Source organism: Annulohypoxylon truncatum (genome assembly GCF_022578515.1).
Source record: "Annulohypoxylon truncatum strain CBS 140777 unplaced genomic scaffold F4807scaffold_2, whole genome shotgun sequence".
Classification (NCBI taxonomy): domain Eukaryota; kingdom Fungi; phylum Ascomycota; class Sordariomycetes; order Xylariales; family Hypoxylaceae; genus Annulohypoxylon; species Annulohypoxylon truncatum.
Window position 1 is genome coordinate 1,151,683 of NW_025953788.1, and position 23,174 is coordinate 1,174,856.

General features: G+C 48.4%; 7 protein-coding genes across 7 annotated transcripts; 4 read left to right on the forward strand and 3 right to left on the reverse strand.

Annotated features, from left to right (window-relative positions):
- Window positions 1-950: 950 nt before the first annotated feature.
- Window positions 951-2,785, forward strand: F4807DRAFT_468224 (actin family; the record flags this gene model as incomplete). Its single annotated transcript, XM_048002582.1, has 7 exons — window positions 951-985; window positions 1,083-1,105; window positions 1,182-1,409; window positions 1,464-1,510; window positions 1,563-1,649; window positions 1,702-2,535; window positions 2,589-2,785. The coding sequence occupies 7 exons, from the start codon at window positions 951-953 to the stop codon at window positions 2,652-2,654; spliced, it is 1,320 nt and encodes a 439-aa protein (XP_047858839.1). The 3' UTR covers window positions 2,655-2,785.
- Window positions 2,786-3,630: 845 nt separating this feature from the next.
- Window positions 3,631-4,908, forward strand: F4807DRAFT_455961 (uncharacterized protein; the record flags this gene model as incomplete). Its single annotated transcript, XM_048000805.1, has 2 exons — window positions 3,631-4,610; window positions 4,728-4,908. The coding sequence occupies 2 exons, from the start codon at window positions 3,631-3,633 to the stop codon at window positions 4,906-4,908; spliced, it is 1,161 nt and encodes a 386-aa protein (XP_047858840.1).
- On the reverse strand, window positions 4,846-15,961 carry F4807DRAFT_121591 (lysergyl peptide synthetase subunit 1). The gene is made up of 3 exons (XM_047992897.1): window positions 15,203-15,961; window positions 8,596-15,132; window positions 4,846-8,527 (listed from the first exon to the last, which is right to left on the reverse strand). Exons 1-3 carry the CDS (start codon window positions 15,908-15,910, stop codon window positions 5,078-5,080), a joined length of 10,695 nt encoding a protein of 3,564 aa, XP_047858841.1. The 5' UTR covers window positions 15,911-15,961; the 3' UTR covers window positions 4,846-5,077.
- A 393-nt stretch (window positions 15,962-16,354) lies between these two features.
- F4807DRAFT_407531 (PhyH-domain-containing protein) lies at window positions 16,355-18,295 on the reverse strand. Its single transcript, XM_047996383.1, has 3 exons — window positions 17,030-18,295; window positions 16,853-16,929; window positions 16,355-16,697 (listed from the first exon to the last, which is right to left on the reverse strand). The coding sequence occupies exon 1, from the start codon at window positions 17,954-17,956 to the stop codon at window positions 17,030-17,032; it is 927 nt and encodes a 308-aa protein (XP_047858842.1). The 5' UTR covers window positions 17,957-18,295; the 3' UTR covers window positions 16,355-16,697; window positions 16,853-16,929.
- Window positions 18,296-19,066: 771 nt separating this feature from the next.
- On the forward strand, window positions 19,067-19,575 carry F4807DRAFT_455964 (uncharacterized protein; the record flags this gene model as incomplete). Its single annotated transcript, XM_048000806.1, has 2 exons — window positions 19,067-19,403; window positions 19,457-19,575. 2 exons carry the CDS (start codon window positions 19,067-19,069, stop codon window positions 19,573-19,575), a joined length of 456 nt encoding a protein of 151 aa, XP_047858843.1.
- Window positions 19,576-19,724: 149 nt separating this feature from the next.
- On the forward strand, window positions 19,725-21,395 carry F4807DRAFT_121710 (uncharacterized protein). The gene is made up of 2 exons (XM_047992898.1): window positions 19,725-20,310; window positions 20,410-21,395. The coding sequence occupies exons 1-2, from the start codon at window positions 20,021-20,023 to the stop codon at window positions 21,161-21,163; spliced, it is 1,044 nt and encodes a 347-aa protein (XP_047858844.1). The 5' UTR covers window positions 19,725-20,020; the 3' UTR covers window positions 21,164-21,395.
- A 42-nt stretch (window positions 21,396-21,437) lies between these two features.
- On the reverse strand, window positions 21,438-23,045 carry F4807DRAFT_407534 (4-dimethylallyl tryptophan synthase). Its single transcript, XM_047996384.1, has 2 exons — window positions 21,801-23,045; window positions 21,438-21,738 (listed from the first exon to the last, which is right to left on the reverse strand). Exons 1-2 carry the CDS (start codon window positions 22,961-22,963, stop codon window positions 21,579-21,581), a joined length of 1,323 nt encoding a protein of 440 aa, XP_047858845.1. The 5' UTR covers window positions 22,964-23,045; the 3' UTR covers window positions 21,438-21,578.
- Between the last annotated feature and the right edge of the window lie 129 nt (window positions 23,046-23,174).

Here is a 23,174-nt window from a genome sequence, read left to right on the forward strand (position 1 = left end):
TGAACGTCGGCGGAGTGCGTGGAAGTATATGTAGGGAGATGTTAAGGTAATGATTCGAGGAGTGGACGGAATATTGGAAAGATTTGCACTTGTAGAAGAATGTACGAGTCAATATGATGTTGAAGATGCCGAGATACTAGTTTGGAACTGGAAGTCGAAGCCTTGATGAAGTTGAAGTTGGCTAAAATCGTATGGAGTAACTGTTACGGTGAGAAATGAGAGTTAGGGGCTTGATGAAAAGAGCTTAGAATGCTCTTGCCCTGATACGAAGAATGTGACGATGGCATATACGTAATGGCTGTGATTTCCAAGGTTTTGAGTTAAATGGGCGGAGGCACCTTCCATAGGCAGTCGTCTTATATGATCTTTCTCAGCCTTGAGTCTTTTGCTTCAGCAGGCTTTCTCATCTTATTCATTTGACCAAGATCTACTATGCCTCATCACGTCTCACGATATTATCCATTTTCAATACAGATAGGATGTTTGGCTGTAATGAGATATCCATGTAGAGCAAATGGAGGTAAGTATAAGTTGGTGCGGCTCACTGTGTAATAAGAACTGATATATGAAGAAGGTGTGATGGGTTATGAGCTATTCGGTGAAGTTAGACTTTGAGACAATGCAGGTGGCCGACAGCTGCCTCTTTCCGTTCTTGCATAGACCCACTCACCTTATGGGGCAGCCACGCCGACTTGGACAGCCGCATTTACGACGTAGGTAGACCCGCATGCCCCGCCAAACATGCACAGCCACATTGTCCCGGGCACCTAAACTCACGATAGGCACGTAATTAAATCAACTCTCAAGCCGCATCATTGTATTGTCAACCAACTCCAACAGCTACCCCACGAGTTTGTCTCAACACCACAACTACCCCCGACCTTGATTTCCTGTTGTGCTGGCTTTAAGTTGAGACTCTAGGAAGCTCGTGTAGCTCCTACCTATCCATAATGGCCAACCAAACCCCTGCCGTTGTCATGGACAAGTACGTCTTCCTGACCCCGCAATCGACAGCTATATTTACGAGCTGCTTAAACTTATGAATAAGGAGGAATCTAATGCTAACCTGGTGACGAAAATAGCGGCACGGGATTTTCAAAGCTTGGTGAGCGAGCTTTCCAGTAGACTCCGCATACCGCTAGTTACAGTCCAGCTAACCCACCGCCCCTTTTTTACGATAGGTTTCGCCGGTAACGATTCTCCTTCGTTCGTTTTCCCAACCGCGATAGCGACGAAAGGCCAGGCTGGAGGTAGTGGAGGAACCGGCTCGGGACGACCTGCCGTGGCCAACAAACCATCTTTCCTCACGGGAGGTGCCGGTCCCGCAGGTCACTTATCAACGAAACGAGGCACCGAGGACTTAGATTTCTTCATTGGCGACGAAGCCTTAGCTGCCGCGAATGGACCAGGTCGGCTATGACCATCATACACCGAATATGAACAGGATGCTGATGTCGGTATAGGTTACGGACTACACTACCCTATTCGACACGGTCAAATAGAGAACTGGGTATAGGCTCCGAATTAGTGCTCTCCAGCCCGGTATTAACGTGTTGTATTAGGACCATATGGAAAGGTTTTGGTCGAATTCTATCTTCAAGTACCTACGTGTCGAACCCGAAGATCATTACTTCCTCTTGACCGAACCCGTATGCAACGACCACCGGACTAGCTTCGTAACATAGTGCTAACGTCATGTAGCCTCTGAACCCCCCTGAAAATCGAGAAAATACGGCCGAAATCTTCTTCGAATCTTTCAACTGTGCTGGTCTGTACATTGCCGTCCAAGCTGTCCTCGCCTTGGCAGCGTCTTGGACATCGGCGAAAGTATCGGATCGATCCCTCACGGGTACTGTTATTGACTCGGGCGACGGTGTTACCCATGTCATTCCTGTTGCCGAGGGTTATGTAATCGGTTCCTCGATCAAGTCTATTCCTATCGCTGGTCGAGATATCACCTATTTTGTCCAGTCCCTACTACGTGACCGAGGCGAGCCCGACAGCTCTCTAAAAACAGCCCAAGAAATCAAGGAGGAGTACTGTTACGTATGTCCCGATATCGTCAAGGAGTTCTCCAAGTTCGACCGTGACCGCACTCGTTTCGCCAAGCATGTTGTTGCGCACCCAGGCGGCCGCCAAGTCACCGTCGACGTGGGATATGAGCGATTCCTTGCCCCTGAAATATTCTTTAACCCAGAAATTTACTCTTCCGACTTCCTCACGCCACTCCCTGTTGTTGTCGATGGTGTTATTCAGTCGAGCCCGATCGATGTTCGACGAGGATTGTACAAGAACATTGTATTATCTGGAGGCAGCACGCTTTACAAGGACTTTGGGCGAAGATTACAACGTGACATCAAGCATTTGGTAGATGCAAGAATTCGAGCTAGCGAGGTCCGCAGCGGTGGAGCGAAGAGTGGTGGTTTAGAAGTTCAGGTTATCACTCACAAGAGGCAACGACACGGACCGTGGTTTGGCGGTAGCTTGCTGGGACAAACCCCTGAATTCCGATCGTATTGCCACACTAAGGCTGAGGTGAGTTCTGCCTAGACAACAATTCCAGCGGATAAAAGGCTAACTTGACCTAGTATCAAGAATACGGCCCCGGAATTGTCCGAAGATTCGCTCTGCTTGGTGGACCTGGTGGTTCGTAGTGTAATGTTGACAGTTGATTACGATACCAGATAGACGGTAAGGGGTGCAAAAGCTGGAAATGTATCCAAAAGAGTGTAGCAGGCTGATTTTAAAATGACGACCAAATGATCAATTCTTCTAACTCCCTATGTTTCTCATGATTGTCATTTCTTTCACTATGTGTTCTTGATTTAAAACTACCAGAAGCTTTCAACTGCGAGATCCTTAGGTGCCAAGGTATGTAGCCATTCCATACCTCCATGTTTCATTTTAAGGGTCTATTAGTCATCTAATCCGGCGCAAGGCGAGTCTCCATCACCCGGTCGCAATAGTATCACAAAGAATTCGTATGTTCTATTTCAGCACAATCAGCGTAGATTGTGTTACTGATCGATGGTCATCGGGTTACTGCATCGGCGATAATTACGACGCTGTGCGTGTCGCTCAGACACTCAAATTTGTAGCCAAGATCTTGGCCGCACCTGTTACTTTCCCCTGTTGCGACGCCCAACGCATGAGCACCCTGATCAAAATACAACTACCAAAACTTGACATGCGAACGCAAACAAACGGAAACCTCAGATAAACACGGTCGGATCCATATTCTGCGATCTGAGGTTTTCTACTCTTTGCATGAATATAATTCATAAATTTTGCTCCCCCATTCCACAGGATCTAGTATTTGAAGGGGACATATCGTATGCTGAGGCCTTGGAGTTCACGGTCGTTTCCTCAAGGGCCTTTTCAATTAAGTTGAAGCAACTTCCGGAATCTAGCTTGAATTCCGTTCAAACAATCAGCAGACTAAATATCAGGTTAGCAAATCCCAAGTGATACTGGAACGACGTCAAATTCCCCGAGACAAGGAAATCATTGAGCGGACGAGTGCTATGGTCTCGTTTAGCTTTGGGCAACTAGTCTTCAGTTTGAAACGATTTCCGGTTTAACCTGTCTTTACAATTCAAATTACCCCCGATTACAAGGATCAGGCACCCGATGGATATGAATTCCATCACCCCAACAAGCGGGATTGACTTACTTGTCCGGCAAGGCATCGAGCACCTCCGGGAAAAGACGGCAACTCCGGGTCAGGAAGGAGATGCCACCGGCCCCACATCACCCCGTTCCTACCTTTCATCCCGATCTAGAGCCCGGAGCAGCGTTTACTCATGTTTCCAAAATGACCTCTCCGAGGAATCCTCCGTCTTAAAACCCCGCTCACGGCTCCTGGAACTGCCAAACGAATTACAGTACATGATCGCAGCGTACCTCAACTTCGGCGATATGGAACGTCTCCGTCGCACATGTCGCCACTTCCGCGCCCTCCTCACCCGGGACTTCGTGCGCGCGCACTTCGGCGGCGACGAGCGCTTCTCGCGACAACTGATCTCGCACTGCCAATCATGTCTCAAGCGCCCGGGACGGCAAAGCCTAATCCTCCAGCCCCAACCCCAAGTCCAAGCCACCTCCAACGACCGCCCCCTAAGCTCGAAATGCTTCCGCTGCGCCGTCTCCTCGCGCGACCTACACGTCGGCACCAGCCTGACCCTCGCCAACTCGGACTCGGCGTGGGTGTGCCGCTGGTGCGGGTGGCCCGTCCGCGGGACGGCTTCTCCCTACGAGCAGTTCCATCGCCGCTGCTACGACCGCTATTACCGCGTGCTGTGGGCGTTCCTGTGTCTCGGGTTCGCGCAGTTCGCGGCGGGCGTCGTGGCCGCCGCGCTCTCGCTGATCTACTTCCGCGGGGATAGGCGCGTTTTCCCGCCCGTGGTGGCAGGCTTCGCGCTGCTGTGGGTGTGCATGGCGTTTCTGGCGTTTAGGGGGAATCGCGTGCGTACGTATCATTGGGTTGGGGTGCTGGAGCTGGTTATCTTGGGTTTGTGGATTCCGCCGGTGTATGCTGTTGCTACGGGTGTGGGTGATGGAGCTCCTGAACGGAGCGCTATTGTGGCGTTGGTTTTTTATGGGGTGAATGTGTGAGTGAAGTCCATCTAAATATCTGGCGTATATTCGGTATCTCCGTGGGTTTATGCGAGAAGAGTAGGATTCGGTCGTTATGATGCAGGAACAAGTTTGACTAACCTTGAACGCAGAATGTTTCGATTGCTCAACTTCATCGGCAATATCGTCCTGATGTATGAGTACGATATGACGAAGCACTACGTCCCGCAACTGTCCCTTAGAAGGAAGCTGCTCAACATGCTTATGGCAGGGTTGATTTATTGGACGTATCCCCAATGCGTCGAGCAGAGATATCCCCCTGACTACAATTAAGCGGAGGAAGAGTTGGTCTATATTGGATGTATGATACAGTAAAATCTTTACGTTGTACTGTATCTATTGCAATACATTATTTGAAATGGCGAGGGAGAATGTCTGTCTATTACATAGTAGCCAGGTCTGGAAGATGTTCTTCCTCCTCGGGGGTAGACTCGTCCTCCCCCTAACCACCTCCGACGGGCTCAAGTAATTTCGAAATTAACAATTCCGGATGATTAGTGAGTTGAATAACCATTTCTATGAAATCCGAAATAATCTCTTCTGCTACATCTTGACCAAAGATAGCACTCGTAAAAACGATCCTCAATATCGTAACCGTGCTATCCTGCTCACTAGGAAATGGCAGACATAACATCAATGGGTAGATTTGCGTCATCTTGAAGTCCAAAAGCTGCATATGGCATGGGACATCTCCCGCAAAGATATAGTCACTCCCAAGAGGCGCGCTCAGGTAGTGAATTGCGGACCCGGGATCCGTACCTCGTTGCCATGCGGTGGTCTCGGTGACTAGGTCATCCCAGTCCACCGTATCGCAAGCCATGGTGCGCATCTGCTGGTACTGGACAAATTGCAGAAGGTCCTTCCCATCCCACTCGGGCCTTATGGGGACCCTGACAGGGGCTAGGTTAAGGCAAGGTCCAACGGTGCGCTCGACTCCGGAGATGGCCAGATGACGGTTTCTCACGATCTGCGCAAACACCACATCTTGAGTTTGTGCCTTCCGAGCAAGGCACAGGGCCCACGCTGCTTTGACTACAGTAGCCATAGTGAAGCCCCAGTTAGTGTCGGGCATTGCGATATCACGGGTGACTTTCGCCTCCAGCTCGATCTGTGATATATCTACATCTCGAGTGTATTCTCTACGCGGAGCAAGGTAAGTCATGGACGACCCTTCTAGCAATTCTCGCCACACCTGATAGACGGGTGGCGTGTTATACGCTATACGGCTGGCAATAAAGTCGGGGTAGGCTAGTGTCGGAAGTGAGGTAGGCGAGATGGCTGGATGGTCAAAGGCGGAACGCAGGTCCGCAATGATAGAGGACACCGTTACACCGTCGTACTGCGCGCGCAAGAGTCTTAGCACTGCCGAAAGACGGCCGCTTACTCGCCCCACTATCAGTAGGAGCTGAGTCGTTGGAGTCCCGAATAAGACCGGGAGCTTATCTACTTCCCGACAGATGGACTCCGTTACTATAGATGGGTCTTCTTCGTCGGTAATGATTTCTTGTACTGGGACATCGAAGTTATTCAGAGATATTTGCACGAATGAGCCTTGGAAAGGGACGAAAGCAGTACGAAGGATATGATGTTTTTGCACAGCAGCAACGAACGCGGTTCGGAACGTTGTGTAGTCAAGTGGCCGAGAAAAGTGCAATGCGATAAAAGCGGCGTGATGCGAAGCAATAAATGTCCGTTGATAATATGTTGTTGGGACAACGTTAACAACTTGACTTCGATCTAGCCGCCACTGCTGGCAGAGCTCGTCTATGGATGCCATCAGAAGGTTTGGCTGCGCTATTGGACGCTGTTCCTGCTTGGCCCCTTGTTTCTGGCCAAGGATTATAGCCAGCTCAGATAATCGCGGATACTCAAATATTGTTGGCACTGAGATCTCCAGTCCACTTCCGCGAGCTGATGTTGCTAGCGCCATGGCCTTGAGCGAGTCCAGTCCGACTGCAAATAGATCCTCATCTAGCGGAATGCTATCCGAGGATTTATGCAACACGTCACCCACACATTCTTGCAGTCGTGCTTCCAATGAAGTTGATGGTTCTCGCCGAGAGCTGTTCATAGTACGATAAACCTCAAGTTCTACTTGGGATAAAGAAGCGACGTGATCTCGAAGAACTTTCCGCTCGGTTTTACCCGTGGGCGATTTTGGCAGATAGGCCAATGGTAGGAATAAGTTGGGTATCATATATGATGGCATGCTCTCTCGAAGACCGGAGATCGCTGCGCTAACAGACTCTCGGAAGAGATTAGAGGCGGGGTGGAGGAGACTGCTGTTGCTGTTTCGTGGTACATATGCTGCCTCTTTCTCCAAGATGAAAGCTACCAAGAGCTCCAGGCCTGAATCTTTCACAAGCTCAACGACTACATAGCTCTTAGGGAAGGCTCGTGAAACTGAAGCTTCCACTTCGCCTAATTCAACGCGCTGGCCCCGAATTTTAACCTGATTGTCCTTGCGTCCGACGAAGATAAAAGTACCGTCTAGAGTGGGGCGAACGAGGTCTCCAGTCTTGTATAATTTTCTGGGGATATGATTATTCCTGAGGCTTACGAGCCAGGATGGAGGATCGATGAAGACTGCAGCAGATAGTTCTGGGTCGTTGATATATCCACGGCCCACGATCGGCCCTTCCAGGACCAACTCTCCTATCGCGCCGGGCGGTACTAGCAAGTGATGGTTATCGCGATGTACGACCCATGCTACACACCCGCTGGGTTGTCCAATGTTTCTTGGATGACTCGACCGAACTAGTGGTTTGGATATTGTACTAATCATGCTACATTCAGCAGGGCCATAGCCCTCAAGAAGGCGCACCTTATCGTGCCAGGTGGCTAGATCTGTAGGGGACATGGGCTCGCCACCTAGTACCAGTGTTTCTAGGTGAACAAAATCCTCCGGCCGGACCAGCCGGGAAACGGTAGGTGTTACAATGGCCCAGTTTACCATCATTCGATTTGCTGCTTGCGCAATATTGCTGATACGTTCCTCGTCAGAAGGGATGCAGACGCATCCCCCTACACGGAGAGTGAGTAGTACTTCTAGCACAGCTATGTCCCAGGCATGTGAGGTGAATTGTAGTACACGAGATCTAGAGTTAGTGAAAAAGCGAGAACTCATGTGTTCCAGGGACGTTGCCAGACACGAATGTTCGATAATGGCACCCTTTGGCTGTCCTGTCGTGCCGGAGGTAAATAATATATATGCAGCGTTGCTTCCTTCTACCGTCACTCTAAGCCAGGAATGCTTTTTCTCAGATTGTTCCTGTTCGAACAACCGGCCTGTAACCTCGATCACTAGAGGCGAAATTTCTAGCGCTTTAGATGATGTCTGCGGTGATGCTAGGATCAATGGAGCGTTGACGACTTTGTAGATTGTTTGGAGCCGTTTCAGTGGATGTGACGCATCCATGAGGACGAAAGAAGCTCCTGACTTTAGAACAGCAATCATAGCCACTGGGGTCCAGCAAGTCTTCTCCAGAAGCACTGGAATAACCACTTCTGGGCCGATGCCCTGACTGATGAGTTCATTTGCCAGCGACGAAGAGAGCTGGTCTAATTGTCGGTAAGTGAAATCTCCATCCCATGCACAAACAGCCGGGGAATCAGGGAAATCAAGACTATGCTGATGGATAACATAGTGCAAGCAGTTGTCAAGTGGAGCCACAATAGAACGGTTGCGCTCATAGAGGTTGCATCTATGTTCTTCGTCCAGCACCTCAATCTCATTGAGAGGGAGCTGGGGGCGTTTGAGGACCGTGCCTAGGACGTGGCAGAAGGCCTTAGCTACTATTCGGGCATAACCATCACTTAGTAGCGACTTGTGGTAGGAGAACATCATGTGAGCCTGCTCGGCAAGCATGAGGATATTTAATGCAATAGGATACTATGGCGAGGACATCGGTGTTAGTATACTAAACGTGGAAAGAGAGATGAGAATGTGGCATCTTTTACCTCAGATTGATTTTGTATATCATCGCCAACAAGAGAAATGGCGGAAGGCTGTTGGGATGGATCGCACTCTTTCGTATCATTGAATATCGAGATCAGCGTGTTGAATAACTCTCCTGAAGCCGACCCGATAGAATGCAAGGTTTCGGCCAACGGTTGATGTTGATGATCTAGGCTGGATAGGAAGCCGTCCTGATATTGTTGCATGATGGAGAGAGCCGTTGCGTCAGATGACAAGTTCATTCGCGCCACTAACATGTTGAATAAGGGACCTACGATATCATTCGCACCGGCTATGGGCACATGACGACCAGACGACATATAGCCAAAGCAAATCTCATCCATTTCCGTGTATCGTCGCACTACTATAGCCCATGCTACATGGAGTACACTGGTAAGCGCCAATTTGTGATCCTCACAGAATTGAGTGATATTGGTGGTTTTTCCCAGTGTTAGGGTGAATGCGCCAAAAGGCTGTGGTTGGTCTTCTGAACCGAGGTCGTTTAGACTGGGGAAGAGACAGGGGGAGGTGCCTTCTATGTAGGACTTCCAGTATTCCCTGGATTTTTGTCGAGAATGGCCCTTTTGCAAGTATGCAATGTATTCATGATAGGGGGAGGGTGCAGGAGACGAGACGAGACGGCCTTCGTACGCCAGGGCCAAGTCCCGTCTGATGATGAACAGTGAGTGGCCATCTACAAGTGCGTGGTTTATGTACAAACTGACAGTGTTTGTTCCCGCACTTGAAATTTTAACCTGGAGATGGTGCATAGGCTGAGCATTGTCTGACAAGTCTGGTTTCCCCGGGTCTTCTCCGTCGCTGTACACTATGACCGAAGGTATGTGGCTCTTCAGGACTACCTGGTCTAAGTAATTTTCCCCAAATACATCCAAGAACACCGTACGAAGCATGGAATGCCGTTCTACAACTTGATGCCATGCATCACGCAGACGATCGACATCAATGGGATCCTTGCTAGAGACTTTCCACTGGATGACCTCCTCGTAATGGCTGGGATTACGGGCGCAGCTCATAAGAATGCCTTGTTGAATTGGAGAGCATGGATAGACGTCTTGAACGACTTGGTGTTTCTTGAGATAGGGTCTGATACGTTCCATGTATTCTTCCAATTGGTCAGGCCGGCACCAAGAGGAATCAGTCTCCGTGATATTTATGAGTTCTAATGGTTCAGAACGATGCATTTCCGCCGCAATAGCCGCTAGCTTTCCAATGGTCCGTTGCTCGAAGATGTCCTTGACGGTAATCAGGATTCCTTCCCCTCTACACTGCGCAGCGACTTGCATGCAGGTGATTGAGTCACCACCTAAGCGAAACAAACTGTCAAAGATACCAATGGACTCGGGAGTGATATTGAGGATACGAGCCCAGATCGATTGCAGCTTGCGTTCAAGATCGGTGGACGGAGCGACTCTGTCAAGGGAGGCGTAACTGTTCCACTCTTCCCGAGATAGAGATGCGAGAGACCTACTAATCTCCTTGCGATTGACCTTTCCGTTTACACCACGTGGGACTTTTGAGATTGGTATGAATAGACTGGGAACCATATAAGAAGGAACTCTTTCCCGGAGTGCGAGCTCAGCGGTGGATGCGGTGGTGAGAAACCGAGAGCTATTAGCCGGCAACAAAATATTATTATCTGGCGCTCCCCCGCCATGATTTGGATTCGCTGCTACCCATTCAGACGAGGAAGCAGAAGCGATCAATACTAAGGCTACCAGGATAGTCGACTGGGTATCAGATAGGGTAACAACATCAGCGACAATTTGAGCCGCATTCGGAAAGCAGCTCTGGAGATGATGTTCAACTTCCTGGAGTTCTATTCGTTGGCCGCGGAGTTTGACCTGGGAATCATTCCGTCTCACGTAGGAGATCGATCCGTCGAGCTGGTATTTAACAATATCGCCTGTCCGATAAACTCGGTCTTCTCCACTGCCGCCCCTGAAATTATGTAGCCAAGGAGGCCGGGGGGTGAATACACCAGCTGTCCGTGCCGGATCACCCAAATAGCCCCGAGCAAGTACAGCACCTTCTATGATTAATTCACCTTCAGCTCCAATTGGAACCGGCGGACTGTCTGGTAGGTCTGGGTCTACGACCCAGTGAACACAACCAACTGCGAAACCGATATTCTTAGGGTTTCTGGCATCTGAACTGATCACACCGGTGCTACAACAACAGACTGCGCACTCCGTCGGCCCATAGGCGTTGAATAATCTCACATGAGAGGCCCAGCAGTCGATGATACCATGGTGCATGGGCTCGCCGGCTTGTACTAAAATTCGTAGGCTAGACACAGCGGCAGGAGTGAGCAGAGGGATTGTCGAGGTTGTCAATAAAGCGAAATTGATACGCATCTCTTCCATAATCGTCGCGAGACGATTCTCTCTGTCGAACGACGATGGAATACAAATACTGCCACCAGCGAGCAGGGTAAGGAAATGCTCCAGGATCATGATATCGAAGCTATATCCGGCGAATTGAAGAACACGAGAGTCCGCAGTGAGGCCCCAAAGATCTATCAGGCGCATTGCAGTGGCTAGAAATGCTCTGTGTTCAATAACCACCACCTTGGGCTTGCCTGTGGTCCCTGATGTGGCAATGCTGTACATCGCGTCAGAAGCTTTTGTTACGGCTATTTTAGGAGGTCGCTCAGGGCCGTCGGCTTCTCGATGGAGAAATTGCTGATTCAGCACGAGATACGGACATCCAATCCCAAGGTCGACTTTGGATATATGTAACTCATCCGACGTTAGCACTGCGGCTGGTTGAATAGTATGACAGGTTTCGCGCAGACGGTCGATGGGCTGGGAGGTCTCTAAGGTTATGAATGCAGCGCCGGCCGTTAGCACAGCAACTTGAGCTACTACCGTCCATAACGACTTTTTAAGGAAGATGGCGATAATAGAATTAGGACCAACCCCAAGCGACTGGAGATGACTGGCCAATCGCTTTGAATACTGCTCAAGCTCGTGGTACGTTAGGTCACCGTCCCACGAATGAATTGCTAATGCTTCAGGTTGTCTTTGGCATTTGTCCTGTATCATCTGATGTACACATAACTCTGGTGCCGGAGGAAGTGTACAATTCCACTTTGTCAACGTATCCCAGTCTTGGGAGTTCAACCTGTTGATGTCTCCGATTCTGGTGTCTTTCAACCCAACGGCACGAACCTGCGTCAATATGTGTTCGAACTGGGACAAGATATGTTGCATCTGAGGGCCGGGCACAACTATCGGGTCAAAAATCGCAGTGACTTTGACCGAATCGGGTAGGAGCTGACACCTGAGTGTCAATGAATGGCTGCTGAACTTCGTGAGTTTGGATAAGAACTCATGTTTCCTGTACCATCTTCCGGGAGTCTTGTCTGGGCGCCTGGGTTCTATAACAAGCAATGTCTGGAAGCGACAAGCTGCTGCTTCGTTTGGGCCTTGCCGGGCAATATTTTGCAAGCCAGCATGCTCGTATCTCATCTTCTCCACCGACCGGTATTGAACCTCTTCTAATGCTTCTGTCACCTTTTGGCCTGGATTGATGAACACTCTAAGCGGCGTGCTCGCAAGTGTGGGGCCTAGCATCCTATCAATGCCTTCAACTGATGCAGTTCGTCCTGAGGAGATAACGCCGAAAATGACATCCTGGCTTTTTTCGTACGTGTTGCTAGTGACAGCCCAAGCCAATTGAAGTTCAGTCGCAACAGTCACGATGCGGCGTACGTCGTTCACGTCGGTAAGAGAAATTGACCTTGTAGTCGATGCGCAAGGCTCGGGTTTGTAATCAAGAAAGGGCAGCCCCGGAAAGTGTACGGGATCCGCATCATGTAGCTCTGCTTTCCAATATGATACCGCGGAGTCCATTGAGTCCAATACATGCTTCGCAAAACGGTTGAACATAGGCCCTTGTCGGATGGAAAGTTGGCGATACGCTTGATCAACCTCGGCAAAGAGTAGCGCTAATGACCACCCGTCATATATTGCGTGATGCATGGCAACTAGTAACCGCTGACCTGTAAGGTGCAATTGAATTAATGGGGTCCCTAAACCAATAGAGAGATCAAGCGGGTTGGCAAGGCCTTCGGTTTTCACTCCCTCTGAGAAAGTGACCGGGCCTCTCACGACAGCCTGGTAAAAGCTATCATTGGCCAGGACGATGCGTGTGCGAAGGATGCCATGATTCTCTGCGACAGTATTCCACGCTCTTTCAAGCCTAATTTTGTCTACATCGTCTTGTAGAATGAAGGATTGTAATGCTACGTAGGCATCTTTGTCGTGTGAAGTGGCGGTTATCAGACTTGCTTGTAGAGGGGTACAGGGGTATATATCTTCGATATCTCCCTCGGCGACACCACATTGCTCACTTACGATATTGACAAGTGAACTGGCATCTTTAACTAGAGTAAAGGGGGCTAGCCCGAGATCTTCAGAACCTGAAGAAGGGCGCTCGATGATCGAACTCAAGGCCAAGGCCATGTCCTCCAATACTGGACGCTGGAAGATGTCTTGGAACGTGAGGTCGCCCAACCCATCTTGATGAGCCAGTGCTAAAAGCTTCATCGCCTGGATCGAGTCGCCGCCCAACTGGAAGAAATTACTGTCTGTCTGGATTCGGTCAGGAGTACAGCCTATCACCTGAGCGAAAAGGCTCTGTAGGCGACGATGCATATCCGTTGCTGGCGCTTTTCCTGGCCCGGATTGTCCCCCAATGCGGACTAAAATTTCCGGGGGTAGTGAGATGGCCAGTGATTTCAATGCCGACCGGTCAATCTTCCCACTTCTAGACATAGGGATATATCTTATAGGTAGATATGAAGCAGGGACCATGTAGCTGGGTAAAGTTCTTCGTAACTTCGAGGCTGCATCTGCTACTTGATGCTCGAACTGCTGGGTAGTTTCTTCTAACAAAAGGGGGCTCTCCCCGACTCTTTTCGAGCCGGATCTCTCTGTAGATGAAATGAAGGCGACGAGAGCTGTGCGGTCAGTAAATTCCACCGCCTCAACGACCACCTGACTGGTGACGTGGGAAAGAGCCTTATGCAGGTGGAATTCAATCTCAGTGAGCTCAATTCTCTGTCCTCGAATCTTTACCTGGAGATCCTTCCGGCCAACAAAGTGCACGGCCCCATCGCGGCCATACTGAACCAGGTCGCCCGTTCGATACAGACGTGTAGCTCGAGAAGAGCTCGCACGGAAGCGAGACAACCACGGTGGAGATGGAATGAAGGGTGAATCGGGAATAGAGGAAGTTGGATCATGGATGTAGCCCCTTGCAATGGCTGGTCCCTCAATAACAAGCTCCCCTATCGCACCTATAGGAACTAGCTTCTGGCAGTTTTGAGGATCCACAATCCAGGCGCACTGCGATGAAAAGGACCATCCCAAGAAATTAGCCATGGGCTGGTCAAGCTGGCCGGAGATGCCAAGCGGGCAGCATTCGGCGGGATTATACCCTGTGACAAGGTTCTTCGTCGTCCACATGCCAATATCTCGAGCATCCACAGCTTCGCCTCCCAGACATAACGTCTGCAACGAAGGGAAATCATCCGACTGGTATAGGCGGGCCACTGTAGGTGTCAGAAACGCCCACGTCGCCTGGAGTTCTCTTACTGTTCCGGGGAGATCCTTGAGTCGGGCTTCTTCTGATGGAATGGCAACTGAAGCCCCGGAAGCGAGTGGTGTAAGGATCTCAAAAATGCTCAGATCAAATGCATAAGATGCGAAATGTAATACGCGTTCTTGAGGTCGGATATTTAGGGGCATCAGTGAGGCCAGCACACACGAAGAGAACGACTGATGTTCGATCACAATCCCTTTCGGCTTTCCGGTGGAACCTGAGGTGAAAACAGCATACAGGGCATTTTTCGGGCATATATCCGAGAACGCTGTCTGCGGTTCCCCTCCATCTGCGTTATTATATGTCCGTAGGTTGTCTCCGAGGATGATTATGGTAGATACCAATTGGCCTGCTTGCTGGGTTTTGTTCGCCGTTGTCAGCATCATAGTCGACTTCAACGCCCGACAAATCTCCAACAAGCGGCTTGGAGGGTACGAAGAGTCCAAAGCACAGAAAGCTCCCCCTGCCTTCATAATACCTAGCATGGCGACTGGCACCCACTTGCATCGATCAGAATAGATGGGCACAAAAACATCAGGACCTACACCCGCTGCATGAAGCTGGCCGGCAAGAGTAGACGAGAGTCGATCAAGTTCGCGATATGTAAATGAACCATCCCATGAGACTACAGCAAGAGAATCGGGTTGCGAGTGACATTTCTGACTAATCAAGTCGTGGAGGCAGGATTCTGATGCGACGGGCGCCCGCTGATTCCACTGTAATAGTTTCTGCCGATCGAGATTGCTGAATACCTCTACTTGGCCGACGGCCGAATGGGGAGATTCGACAATGGAATTGAAAGCAACGCTCAGTGCACCGGCCAGATGGTTGGCTTGCTCGTCTGACATAAAATGGTTCCAGTACGAGAGAGAGCACTGCCCTTTTGAATCGACATGAACAATAATGTCATACTATCCACAATTAGTTCTCCGAATGAAGTTCCCATTTTATGTATACATAAAAAGAAACATGCTTTCTTACATCTGTTAGATCCTTCATATCAGCTGTGCCTGTTGAAAGAGCCTCGGGTGGTAGATTGTTGAAGGATCTCTCCCCGGGAAAGAAAATCATGCTTGTGTTGAATAATGCATCACGTCCCATGCCTAATTCGCGATAGACTTCGGCCAGAGGGATGTGCTGGTGTGGAAGTGTTTCAATGAATTCAAATTCCAATTTGCGAATGATATCAAACGGTGTCGTGTCTTCTCTGAACTGAACTTCGCAAGGGAGTGTTGCGACTTGTGACTTTATAATTGCATCCACGTCATCTGAGAACGTATCCTGTTCCATGGTCTTGCATCCAAAACAGACATAATCCGAACTTATATAGGTGCGGAGAACCATACCCCATGCTGCCTTGAATACAGTTGCGAGTGAGACGCCAACGTTCTTGCAGAAATCGTGGGATCGAGCACCGTTACTATACAAGTTGACCTCCAACTTGACTGGTGATGAGATTGAAGGTAGCATATCATGCTTGGGAAGCGTCAAGATACAAGGTTGGAGTTCGTGTAGGCGTGATTTCCAAAATTCAAGCGACTGGTCTTTGTCTGCAAGTTCAATGACATCGTGAGAGCAGACGTCGCCATCTGGAGAATGATGAGTCTCATTCTGAACGATTGACTTATGCGTCACCAACTGTCCGGTATTAGGACGACTGGCAATACTGGAAATGGTAGTTGATCCCATGGTATTTACAGATCTTGAGATATCAATGAAGACTCTGTTGATGTAAGTAAGTGATTAGTAGGTAGAAATGACTATTAGATAACTGACGAGTCAAACCCTAGGTTGAATATATACCTACCTAGGTATGACACCTACCTACCTACCTACCTGTCTTAAAAAACGAGGCGTACCTTAGTACTACTACGTACCTGCCTACATAGGTACGTAGGCCTAGAGTGTTGAGTACGGACCTAGGTATTCATGCAAAGTATCGAAAGGGTCCAGGCGTCATCAAGTAGGTATGCCAGAGGGGGGTTTCGTCGGGGATGCAAACGCGCACACGTGCAGAATGTCCACTGAAAGAGGGGAAACCAGTAACTTAGATACACCTCACAGGGGATCCATCTAGGAAGATGTGTTAGCTTTACCGTAGCCATGTACGGGCATCTATTACGTTTTGAACACGGGGAATGTAGTTTGTTCGCTGGGAAATGGAGTTTCCTGCTTCTTAGAGGGACATTTGTGACCATTATCTCGAGAATCAAGCTTTACTTAGGCCAATGATTAAATAACCCGACTGAAGCTACGTGATCCAGCAGTCATTTCCAACCAAGTTCATGTAACAAACCTTATAAATCTCGATCTTTAGTATCAATAGCTATAATGTGTCCTCTTAGAGAGATGCTAGCTTTAAAGTGTTCTAAGTTCCAAGTTGTTAAGAAACGGAAGACTAAAAACCCTAGGTATATATGAAGCAAAATACCTATAGGAACGGCTTGTCTTAACCATTGCATCGGGGTTGTAGGGACTATGACATTCAGTACCAATTCTCCAGCGATATGAATATAGAGAAGAGATAGGTAGGTAGACACCAATATCAGAAAATCCAAAGGGCCAAGAAAATGAATATCAATTTCAAAAGAATGTAACAGTTCTGCCATGTTTATATAATAGGGGGAATACCTATACATATATGCTAAGAACAGTTGTCGCTAAGTCGAGTCTTTCAAAATGGATGATACGGGAGAAGCACTATCCACCTAGGAAGATCTTCATCAGCTTTAGCCAGCATGGAGCTATAATTGAATGATACAAAACTGAACTAAAGAACGAGAGAGATGGAGGCGTGGAGAGACAAACTTATTCTTCCTCTCCCTCCTCATCAGGCTGATTAGATTTCAAACCCATCTGCTCGCCGACTTCTCTCATGTTCAAACACCAAATCCCAATCGCAGAAGGCGGAGAAACTCTCACACTTCGCCTACCAACCATCCTTTGTGCTAATGGCGTCATGGTCTCAACTACACGCCGAGGTAGTTGACAAGTCGCATCGAATGGTGTTAGGACCCCTGGTATGATTATAAGTGCTAGAGCTCTGCGATAAGTGTCAAGTGTCGCGTTTAAACTGCCACGATGAACTATCTTGCCACTCAGTACCGCAGTGTCACCGGCTTTGAGGTCGGAAAACACGACTGGATGCTCGGCGTCGGGCTCGCCTATTTCGACTAACTTGTGGCTGCCCCAGATGTACTGTGTCCTTCCATTTTCGGGGGTGAAGTCGGTCAAGGCCGTGAAGAAATTGAGCATTCCCTCAGCGGTCCCAGGACCGGATCGAAGCAATGGGTAGTTTGGCTGATCTCGATGCCAGGATTGCTCATGTGTGCCAGGGCCATTTTCCATAACAGCCCCGTATCCCAGCCAATAGTCGCCGGAGACTTCGAAGGCCAAACGGCAAAGCTCGTGCATTAACTCATGATTGAGTATCTCGTGGCGGAAGACCTTGCTGAAGCCTACAAGATTATGCACCCGCTGTACATACTGTGGGACAATATCTGCCATCCAGTAGGTCGACTGGCCTTCTTTTGGAGGCTTCGAAATCTTCCCATCCTCTCTCATTGAGATCAGTGGGGCATCGACGTCTCTATTTAGCTTGGTTACTTGCTCAGGAGATAGGAATCCCTCGATTATGACGACCCCGTCATCTGCGAGGGCTTTGTATACGGCAGCACCGTCTGAGGTGACGGGAAACCGTTGGATCTGGGGCTGAGGATGAGATAGAGCTGCCATTTCAATTGGGGGGCGAGGGATAAAGAGTCAATCAATGTGTTTCTTAGAGAAGATGTTTCGTACTTGATATTCTACAATTTGAGCGACAGTAAAAGGTTTATACAAAAAGGGGCTTCCTAGATGGTTGTTCCAAGAATTGTATTATAGCTTTGAACGTATCTTTTGACCGTATCGGTAAGCTTTTAACGTCCATAAAAGATAAAACTCAAGTTACTCTTCGTACTATCTACCTACCTACTAGGTATGATTCAGAGTATTGAGTCTGACGTAGGTTCCCTCCACAACTTTGCTGACCGGTGTACTCAACAGCCCATGCAATTCACTTTTGTGGTAGTGGAGAAAAATGCAAGCGGAAGGAAATATTAAGCACATGTAAAAGACATTCGATGTTGATTCTAAAAAGGAAAATGAAGTGCATCCATGAGAGCTGAGAATGAAATAATGCAGTTGATCTTCGAGGTGTTGTTACCAACACCTTGACAGACTTAATCCATCTGCAGGTGACTAATCATATTGCATCCTTTTGATCACAAGGTCATCATTAGAAACATCTCATAGTTTCATGGTGTAAGCAGTTCAACATTGTACCCGCTTAAGGCATTCTTTGATGCATCTGATCGATCAAAGAATCAGAACATACCCCCCTACCCACGTACTCATGCCCAAATAGTCATCGATTGACGACGTGACACAGAGGAGCACCCACCCGTCTGTTCGAACTTGTCAAACCATAGAGAAATGCATACCAGCACTGGATTGTGACGCCTCCATGATGCAAGAACGTGTTGAGGAACAATTGGATAAGACTCGTGTCATCAGGGGCAAATTCAGCCCCCAGCCTCCCCTTGCCATATCATTACTGTATTAGTATACACATGGTGTAGAGAGAATATATCTTGTTATCTGTACCTAGATCACCTTCCAACACCTCCAATTGGTGTAACGGCTTAATAAAACCTCTTTTTGCTTTATCGAAGTCAATTTTAGATACTTATACTTGCTCCCCTATATATAATATTCCTTCTTCCGCCTCTTTCTACGAAAAGACGATCGGGAAAGAGAATAATAACATTACCCCTTTAGCATCTTATACTTCATACAACAGTCAGCATGACACCGCCATTGAATATTGTTCGCCAGTTGCTGGAAACGCAAATGCTTTCCCAGATTGACGCCGACTACCAGGCGAATGTCAAGTCCGGAAACATGATCGATAATCTTGCCGACCGCGTCAATTTCCAGATTGTCAGCGAGGCTACAGAGCTATCTCGCCAGCTTTCCAGCCGTGAGGCCGTACAGTCCATGGTCTCTTCTGACTCTGGCCCTTCTCTGCAGAAGATCGTCGATAACAGCAAGCCTATTAAAACAGAGATTGTGCATTTGATCGGAAACGAGCAGTCCCCATGGGTGGCGGCCGTTCTTCGAAACGCTGCCACGACCAGAGCTGGTATATTTCTTCTAGAATTTAGCATACAGCATCACAACTGACCAATTATTCAGGCAAACCATTCAAACATGAATGGGTCATGATCATGGAGTTCGACAGCCAAGACCGTATCTCTACTCTGAAGGTCTACCCCGACTCTCACAATCTCCTGGCCCATTCTTCTGACCTCTAGATGGGATAACAGCGGTGTGATTTCGTATCTCTGTGGTTCTTAATGCCGTCAGAAACATGGGATACTAGCCTCGATAGGATAGGACAACAGGTCTATACTATGACATTCGATCATGTTATATGTAGTACGTTACTATATAGAACGTGCTTAAATCCATTCATTTGATTCGCCGATATGCCAAATAACCAGCTTATCTTCGTTTAAATGGCCACCTACCTACCTAGCTATTTGTTGATTTAATCACGGGGATTGCAATAGTTTTGGGTTTTCTCAAGATGCAAGTAACCTACAGAAATGCAAGTAGACGTTCACTTATGCGCTTATTCCTACAAGGATAAGATGTCTAGTTGTGTATAAATACCCTGAGTAAACTCTTCCCACTAGCTAAGAATCCGGAGACGATACGGTACCTAAGGAGCAGAGGCCAAGATCACCCGCTAGTATCATGGCTGTTACCAATTTTTCTTCTAGGATTCAGCCCACTATTATTGACATTCGCCACCCAAAGTTAGAGGGCTCTATTTACGAAAGAGTCGTCGATGGCCTTACGAATGAACCCAAGACACTCCCAGCCCTGCTATTCTACAGCGCCGAGGGACTACGGCATTGGATTCATCACTCTCATGGGCTTGAATTCTACCCGAGACACGAAGAGGTTCGGATTTTGAAAGAAAAGGCTCATGCAATGGCATCTGCTATTGCCCATGACAGCGTGGTCGTCGACATGGGAAGCGCGTGAGTTGTCGAAGGATGAAACCTCCGATTGCCTCTCTAATTTTTGCTATCTTGATCTCGACCATTTACTGATTCACCGGGTGCTATGTCCATCTACAGAAGCCTCGACAAGGTAATTTATCTCCTAAACGCCTTGGAAGTCCAGAAGAAGAATATCACCTACTATGCTCTAGATCTCAATGCCGCTGAGCTCGCATCAACTTTAGAAGCGATTCCGACGGAGGATTTTCACCACGTCCGGTTTTCCGCGCTGCACGGGACATTTGAAGATGGGTTGCAATGGCTCAAGGAGACACCAGAAGTCCGAGACCTGCCACACTGCATGCTTTTGTTGGGTCTGACAATCGGCAACTACTCCCGAGCGAATGCCGCGGCCTTTTTGCGGCAGATCGCGGAAGATGCTCTGTCAGGGAAAGCTAGCCAGAGTTCTTCCATCCTGGTTACGATCGATAGTTGCAAGGTCCCCACGAAAGTTCTACGGGCTTACACCAGCGATGGCGTAGTACCTTTCGCGCTCGAGGCGTTGAGATACGGCAATATACTTCTAGGACAAGGAAAGGAGGGGAAGGTAGTATTCAATCCTGAGGAATGGTACTTCCACAGCGAGTGGAATCACATCATCGGTCGCCACGAGGCCTCGTTAATTTCGCGCTGTGGGGACATCAAACTTGGGCCTCCCTTGGACGGCGTGGTGGTAACACGGGAGGAGAAGGTTCGGTTTGGTTGCAGTTATAAGTACGACACGCTGGAAAGGGAAACACTTATTTCATTGGCGGGATTGAGGAATTCAAGGACCTGGGAAGTTGACGGGTGTGATGTTGCTTTCTATGAGCTAAAGTTGAAAGGGGTCTGATATGATACAATGTGCTACATCTACTCATCGAATTGGCGTCCCTGATATTGGTTTTACTTGGCCTGATTAGGAAATAGCTACTAATATGGCTATTGAAGGCTAGGTAGTGAGTGTCTTTGGTGCGTCATGCGATCTGTGCATCTCTTGGTTACCTGGTACCTAGTTTCAGCTTGAAGTTTTATAGTACCGGTATGCATGTGTAGCATGTAATCAGCTGAACTTCAACTTTAGGCTACATGAGACGGGTCTGGTTGGACTGCATCTGCACTAAATATGTCTTTTCTTATGTCCATTGAATAGTGTATATTAAATCACATGCATCTATCATGCGTGGTATGCACCACATTAGTCGATTAATTCAAAAGTGCTTCGGAGAACACCCGGCGGCAACGAGCTGAAATTACATGCGTGACTACTATGCATTAAGCATATACGCGTGCAGAGTCAGCTTACCCCTAGACCAATTACCAGTCTCGAAGCTTTGGAGGTAGACGCCAAGGTACGGCTTGTTTTTGCGGTACGAAAACGACACGTACGCATGGATATAGTTTGTCAACTCGTGATCTTCCTCCGGGCTGTGGTTTGAAATATTGATTAGCACACCTTAATCGAGTGACTTTAGAGAGCATCAACTTACTAATATGCTTTGAGACTATTCTTGTACTTCTGGGCCATGTCGGTCCAACCACGTCGTGTGAAAAATGTCGTAAGCGCGTCTGCCACAGCCATATCATTCATTCCGAACACGGCAAAGTACAGTTGCGGCTCCGGGACGGGATTGTTGGGCAGAAGAGTATAGTTCGCCATGCTGGGCAGTAGTTCATTGTGATTGGGTCTCGTTCCCAGTGGCAGATAGCCCTCGGGGTACGAACGTATACCGGCGGGAATCTGAAGCAAGTCCCACAGCTCCTGGATCATATCGAAACCGGCAAGAGTGGAGAGATCATTACGCCGGCCACCTAATGTCCACAGATCCTGCATTGCAGATAGTGAGACAACTTGTTCTGAAATGTAGATTTTGATGCGTGACTTGCTGGAGTCAACCAGATCACAGGACAGAAGCCGTGGACATGCTGTACTTCCCGGACCGCGGGATTTGACATATTCTTCTAGCATTGCCAGGGGCTGGGCCAAGCTGGTGTGTTTCCTAGCTAATATGCTGACAGAGCCGAAAATCAATTCCTGCGCCGATTTGCCGGTGACGATCCCTTTTAGAGCAGGGTAGATGTAAGCCTTGACGATGAAGTTGCCCCCTTTCAGATCAAGTGCTAATTTGTTCTGGGTCATAATATCAGTTCCTACCCAAGAACTTTGACGCAGGCAGGTGGATTCCTGCGTGTCGAGAGTTAATTCGCGCTTGAAATGATCGAAATACTCAAGGTCGATGGTGGGCTGGATGGTCATCAACCTGCGTAGACTCTCTCTGATGGCACAAGTATTGAACGGATCGAGCTCCGTACCAGTTGCGGCGTTGATGGGCTCGAAGGTGTACCTGACAATGGAATCGGAGCAATTATGGCTCAGCTCAAAGGGCGTGCCGTAGCGGGTGAGAACACTCAGCCAACGTTCTCGGCCATTTGAGGGGTAGATACCCAGAAATGGAATTACATGTTTCTTGTAGATAGCAAGATGCTTATATTGGGCATGTACATCGTAATCAGCGGTTTGTAGCATCGCGGTAAACATGGGCGCTGTGCTATGCCACCAAAGTCTCTGATCGTCGTTAGGGAAGTCGAAAGCATCACTGAGAATTTCGTACACCTCTTGGTGAGATGTGCTGAGACTTTGGATGGTAGACATCTTGTACGATTGAGAATCGTGGTTAAATTTCACAACGAGCACCTAGTGTTTCCGTTTTTATATACACTACATTCCACTCTTGCTGCAATGCATTTAAGTATTGTGACGGTCCTTTCAAGATAAAATTCTTATTTGCAACTGATAATTACCTATATAAGTAGTAGTGATTCAAGCATCATCTTACTAAGTTAACCTAGGTACCTACCTGTAT